Source organism: Nannobrachium achirus (assembly GCF_963921795.1).
Source record: "Nannobrachium achirus genome assembly, chromosome: 16".
Taxonomy (NCBI): Eukaryota; Metazoa; Chordata; class Actinopteri; order Myctophiformes; family Myctophidae; genus Nannobrachium; species Nannobrachium achirus.
In genome coordinates this window covers 63,425,126-63,432,217 of record NC_137823.1, presented here as the reverse complement: position 1 = coordinate 63,432,217, position 7,092 = coordinate 63,425,126, and the positions used below count along the sequence as shown (strand labels likewise).

At 42.9% G+C, this 7,092-nt stretch overlaps 1 protein-coding gene across 1 annotated transcript; it reads left to right on the top strand.

Annotated features, from left to right (window-relative positions):
* Positions 1-632: 632 nt before the first annotated feature.
* Positions 633-863, top strand: LOC308300266 (cytochrome c oxidase subunit 6C-1-like; the record flags this gene model as incomplete). The annotated part of the gene is made up of 1 exon (XM_080744087.1): positions 633-863. The coding sequence occupies one exon, from the start codon at positions 633-635 to the stop codon at positions 861-863; it is 231 nt and encodes a 76-aa protein (XP_080600213.1).
* Positions 864-7,092: the final 6,229 nt, after the last annotated feature.

Below are 7,092 nucleotides of genomic sequence, written 5' to 3'. Positions count from 1 at the left end.
ATAATGTCACGGCTTAAAAGCCCCATATAAATTGAGGACAACTAGTGTAAAAGCTTGGCCACACTAGTTGGGCAACAACAGAGTTGAACCAAAGAAATACTAAAATACCAGGAGCAAAACAATACCCACCCAACAGTTGAACCCGGCAACATCATGGCGGATGATCAACAAGTAATGAGTGACGTCACTGTAGTCCAAAGAAATCAGAACCCTTAAAGCCCGTATCAGAGTCAGGACCGCGGTGTAGTGCCGTGTAGTCTTTTTGAGCGTTAACGTTGTAGTTTTATGACTCAAAAAGACTACATGGCACTCCACCGCGGACCCGACTCTGATACGGGCTTAAGAGGCCAGTCTGAAATCATGGACCTCCATATTTGGGAAAAGACTGACCCAGAATTCCATATTTGGGCATGGCTGACTCATTGTGACTTCATCATGATGACGGCGTCAGAGCCGGCTAGCTTAAAGCCGGACTGCAATCGCAATGACAAATCAGACTCAACGCTTTTAGTTCTCTGCCTTCAGAAATCGACTTCAGGAGTCTTCAACATCAACAGTTCCATTCAGCGCAGCGTTAGAAGCGTTCTACGGCCGCCATGTCTCTGCCCAGGCCTGGTGGTTCTACGGCCGCCATGTCTCTGCCCAGGCCTGCGATGCGAGGTCTGTTGGGGAAGCGTCTGCGGTTCCACGCCCCCATCGCCATCGCCCTGTCCCTGATGGCCGCCGCCGCCTTCAAGTACGGCGTGACGGAGCCCAGGAAACGGGCCTACGCCGACTTCTACAAGACCTACGACGCCAACAAGGAGTTCAGTGCCATGAGGGAGGCTGGCGTCTTTGAGAGTGTCCGACCCTCTGGAGAGTAAACAGGCGGAGGAATCTCAATATATCAACTTATATTACAGTACCCGACTACAGTGGACTCCAGGGACTCTGTGGTTTCCTTTAGCAGGGTGTAAATTGACCCACACAAGTCTGAAACTCTGACAGGGTACAAATGGAACCAAATAAACCCTGACGGGTCCATTTGGTTCCATTTGTACTCTGTCAGAGTTAAGGGGAGACCTTGAAATTTGAAAGTTTGAGAAACACTGCCCTACCAGATCGCACTACAGTGTCCCACAAAGGCAGCAGAAGTAGCAGATCAGGTTTTGAGCTTGTCGATCTGTTACTTTTGATGCTTTTGTATTTGACTCCTGAAAGGTTTTGGACGTGAGGTCTCTGCCCGACAGAGACGAGAACGCTGTCTGCTTCTCCATCGTCCGTTCCCCTCCAAAGCTGAGGTTCTTCCAATCTCATGGATGTTACTGATCAGGTTAAAATCACTCATGCTGTTTAAATCAGCGGCCCTCAATTTCAAGGACCCTCAGTAAATGCCCATATATGAACATAATGGGTTGTATTGGGCTGTTCTGGACAACCGCCTATTTGAATGACTCATCGGCTGGCAACGCGGTTACACCCCGCCACTCCGACATGTCTCCTTTCCGACATGTCTCCATTCCGACACTAACCCTATCTCTAACCCTAACCCTAAACTTAACCCCTATGGGAGTGTCGCCACTCCGACAATAAGAAGTCAATTTCGGAGTGGCGACATGTCAGAATGGAGAGCGACTCCCGGGCAACGCAGTCCCTGGAATCCTTGCCAATGTGTGCTGCAAGTTTGAAGTATGTCTGTCCCAAATATGCATGTGGGTAGAGCGATCTGGACATCCAGATCTCCATATATGCCTATATAGATTGAGGGCGACACGGTTTGAAAACGGTTACAGAACTTACAGTCATAGTGACGGCCCGCCTGCCCACCCATTAGACAATTTTAATAGGATAACATCAATTGTCTATCTACATTTCTAAAAGCATAAAACATGTGAAAGTACTTCTGTGTCCTATAGTACTACAGGCAGTGTGAGCAGGACATGTGAAGCATTGATCGGTCAAGCGTTTTGCTAGATAAACTCTCACTGGACACAAAGACAGACAAAACAGAAGATGACTGACTCTTTCATAGACTGCTAGAATTCCCACCCAGGGCGATATGCTATGAAAAGAAGACAAGAAAAAGAGCCTCCTCGCTCGTTTTAATCACACAAATGAGGTGGTGCTGAAGGCCTAGAGGTTAAGGCACATACCACATACCACATAATAGGCTCTAATGCAGCCTGACAGCGAGTCGCAGGTTCGATTGCTGCGTGTCACTGCCTGTGTGTCACTGCCTGTCCCACTCCATTTTTCCTGGCACTCTATCACTGTAGTATCCCCAAAAAGAAAACAATAATATACAAATAAAAGTATAAAACAATCCTTACTTTAGATAAGGGGTGGGCAACTTTGATGATGGCCACTACATTTTCACATTCACTCCAAAGGGCCACAATGCATATACAGCCAAAAACATCAAAAATAGCAGATCTACAAGCTCAAAACAAGTCACAGTGCGACACATTTTGAGCTTGTAGATCTACTATTTTTGAATTGGAATCCGGAATATTTTTTTTGCTATTTTTTTAATTGTAATCCTGAAAAGTAACTCATTTATATGTTCTTATGTTAACTTTGTGAACTTAAATACAAATATATTGGACGTAAAAAAGACTAGTGCTTGTCATTAAGCTACTAATGACTGAAGTAATTACAGCCAGTCATGTTCTCATGGTTGGAAATGGAATTTTACCAGCTGAAATCAATACCAACCAACAGTATATCAGTATTCCAATATTAACCTGCAGGCCGCATTAAGTGAAGGTGGGGGCCGCATGTGGCCCCCGGGCCGCCAGTTGCCCATGTATTCTTTAGATGGATGAAAACCTGAAAAAATATAGCAGAATCATGGCACCATCCTCCACTTTAAGATTGGGCTTAGTTTAACTGGAGTTAAAAATCTGGCATATCCGATTGCTGATTTGTTTCAGGTCACTAAGTTACTCAGTGTGTTAAAAAGGTATTATCCGACCAATTGTTTGGGACAAGTAATGCCCAAGACGAATGAACGCTACTACATTTCGTTGCCGTGGGGCAGAAACCCCGTACCTCCTCGTATATTTCAACCTCTTAAAAAATATATAGACTATAATAATAATAATACGTAAATGAATGCACTACGACATCAATCACAATCGAGTGTCACACAAAAGGAGTGAAAATATCCGATGTACAACCTTGTATTTTCATTTTTATTTTATGTAATAAAATATAATAAAAGATGAGCTAGAACTGTTTTGGACAGACACGTCCACACGTAGACATCAAAGGGGGCTTGAGCCCCTGCCCTTTTACCCGTCTGTAAAAAGTGTCCTCTCCAGACCATGAATGCAGTTTTTACTATCGTGAAAGAAATGCAAATTTATGCCCACTCTTTCCATGCCATACCTGAAGGCAGCATTCAAGAGAATTGCCTTGTCCAAACTCTCCTGAACTTGAATGCAGCATCTTATGTTGAAAGAATTGCCCTCTCTGTGTAGAAATCCATGCTGTATCTCCAGTATTGCCTTTTTTAATGCTTAGTTTAAGTGTGGTATCAAGTACCGAAAATAGCCGACCTCCATCGAAAATAGCAGACCTCCAAGCTCACAACGCGTCGCTGGACCTACAAGCTCACAACGCGATATTTTCACCAAAGGGCCCTTTTAGACATTTTAGCCCCTGCCTCTCTAACATTCTCTGCACGTCCCTGGTTTTGGACGTACCAGATTTCCACACGACAGAGCAGCAAACTGCAGCAATAAGCGTTCTGAGCTGTGAGGAAGTTCCTGTTCTTCAGCACAGATCCACTTTCCGTTTCTATCAACGCGCAGGAAGCTACAAGCACTCTGACCTGCCTTGTCCTGGGAAGAATCATGAGTGTCATTAAAGCCATTTAGAACGGGTACACATTATTACGTATGATTATGTTATTATGCTTTAACTATTGAAAAATAGCAGATATACAAGCTCACAGCGTGGCACCGAGTGCCACGCTGCGAGCTTGTGGATCTGCTATTTTTGAAAAATCTTGAAAATTTGAATTTTCACCCGATTTTGACCCGATTCTATGTTAAGTGTCTTTTGAATCCTTCTAAGGTTTTCGGAATAACCTATGTTTCTATGTCAGTGGTCTTAAATGTTTCATGTGAAGGACCCCCAAAATGATATGTATTTGGGCACTGACCCCCAACTCAAAATATTTAGTTTCAGGGACCCCCCAGAAGCAAAATTTGAGTTACAAACGTTCGCTTTATAAATACGTATATTCAAAGATTTGCACACATTTTCACGACTTTTCCAAAAAAATAGCTGATCTACAAGCTCACGAGTGCTGCGCTGCGAGCTTGTAGATCTGCTATTTTTCAATAGTGAAAGCATTCAATAATTCTTGGCCAAAATGGATTAAAAAGCCTTGCAATCTGGACCCAGCACAGATATCAGCACACTGAAACCTTGGATCTCCACATTCCACATTTTTTTGTTGTATTTTTTATCGTGATTGTCGAGCAGAAAGCTCTCATCTCCAAATACAAACTTTTTGAATCGTTTTCGTAAATCGGCGTCCTACTTGTTCATACGACAGCGCCACGCGGCCCGTCACGTTATAGCGTCAAAACACTTTTCCATTTCCTGAAAACAGTTTGGGACATATTATACAAGGTTTCCACCCGATAGCAAAGAGATATCAGTTAGATCTTGATCTGGGCTAAAGGGTGATTATGAATTTTTCTAAAACGGCTAGTTCCATTCCTTGATTCTGATTGGCCTGTTGCCGTGGTATCTGAGACTATAATAACCATCACCTTGAATCAGTTTATATCAAAGCCAGGTGCGTTATTTCTTTCCACAGAGCCGTGAGGCTGAACTAGAGAAGCGAGCGTTTGATTTTCTCTCAAATCCTGCCGTGCGGGTGCTTCTAAGCACCGCCCGCATGCATAGGACAGTGACTGAATGGCTCCGGGCGGGGCTTGTAAAGGCAACAAGCGCCCTCTATTCTCCAGGCACCACTCGGCTGTTTAGCTTAGGTTGCTATGCTAGCGTTTTTGATGTGATGTTCACCCACATAGCAGCTAAATCTGGATGAAAATAAACATGTGTATGGATCGAATATGGTTCTTAACATGAGACTGATCTAACACATGTGTTGTTTCCCTATTTTTTGGCAAAAAGAATGACGTGACTTTATAAACACACACTGGCTTCCGTTCCTGGGATGTGGCTGGTAAACAAGGAAATGTCTCTTCCTGGTGGCGGAGAAGTGTACTTTTTTCTTTAATATTGGAACGCTTAGAATTATTTTCATGTTGCAATATTGTGACCGTTTTAGAAAAGCAATAAGCCACGCGAGGCTTGTGGTTACCGGGGGAGTATACACCGGCTGAGAGGGTTGGAAACACTCGGCTGACGCCTCGTGTTTCCCTACGCCTCTCAGCCGGTGTAAAATACTCGCCTCTTGTGGCTTTTTGCTTTAATATCTACCACTTTGTGTAAAAAATAAAAAATAAAACGGAGCTGTGATAGCTGGTATGAAAGGATGGTGACAATTTATGGAGTGTATTCATCTTTGATGCCTTTGGATGAGATGATGGATGTGGTGCAATACTTTTATATGAAAGATGTTTCAGACACGAGGCTACAACCTGGACTGACAATTTAGTGTAAAACACTTCTAAAATTCTTAATAAAACTTTTCAATGCCAGGACTTTGAAAGACAGGAGGGTCTAGACAGGAAAAATACAAATGGAACGCTGTATCTAGGATTCACATGGGAACAAATTCTGTCCTGGCCAGCCTGTGATGTCATTTATCGATGACGTCAGTCATCTATGAGGTCCGTCGTCTATGACATATCTATGTCATAACTCCAAATTTGGGCAAGGATTCAGACCGATCTGAGCCCCATTGACTTTAGATACATATTAGGGACATTTTAAAACATTATGTGGGGAATAAAATAGAAGATCATCTTCTGTAGCCTATACTGGCAGTGTGCACAAGCACAAGACATGTAGCAATGATTGGTATATTATTCACTGCAGTCATCGCAGGTTTAAAGCTATACTGTGTAAGTTGCTCAACTAGTGGTCAGTAGCGTCCGCGTCTTTCGGCCGTTTTTCGCCGCGGACCGGGCCTCAAACCCCCGCGTCACCCCCGCGTCTGCCTCCATCTCGCCGAGATCTATCTTTGGAGGGGTCCCTGGTTCCTGTGCGTTCAGGCATTCCGGAGAAACGGAGTGTTTCACCCGAGTATAGATAGAGACACACGGGCGCCTACAAATATGGCCGCCCTATTGTGATAGCTAGCGACCCCACTTCAAGATGCGCTGTATAACCCTCGCTGTGATTGGCCGGTAGTGTATGATGACGTCATTTTGCCGGGAAATCCCGCCCCTGTCACTGCTAGAAGAAAATATATAAAGAGAAGGCTTCAGAAGCTGAAAATAACGGAGTGGGTGTTCTAAAACTTTAGCGATTTAAGAGTTAGGACAATTTTAAGATTTGTTTTATAAAAAAAGTTACATGGTATAACTTTAAAGGTCATATGACATCAAAATATATATATTTTTGTTATTGTAATGTTTTTTTATGTTTCTTGACCTCAATTACAACAAAAAACATTCAGTGTTTTTTCTTTAATCAGTAGTTTTTTTTTTTTATAATTAGGCTCAGAAAAAGTGAGTTCATTGGCCTCTGGACGTACGCATCATCATCCAGGGGAGGATGTGGTTTTATCACCTTTCTTATTATTTATTATTTACAGGGTGCAGGCACGAGTGACAACGTTTCGATGTCCTCAGGTCAGGCCTGTAAAAATGACTTGCCACCATCAATATTCTGTGTTACGGTTATCATTCTATTTCTGATGTTCCTGGCTTGTATTTGTTTGTCTGGAAGGAAAGCAAACAACTTTGACATTTCAGCAAACACAGACTTGGTCAAAGAAACATTCTGACTATGCTGGCAGTTAACCTTGGTTACATTATTCAACATGTAAGTGTTTTGGGTAAGAAAAGCAGGTGCTCGAGTAAATATCCCAGTTTTCTTTTAATTTCCCACATTTAAAAAAGGTTCACAAATCAAATTTCACAAATAAAAATCTAATGTCCATCAATAAATACAAATGTTTAA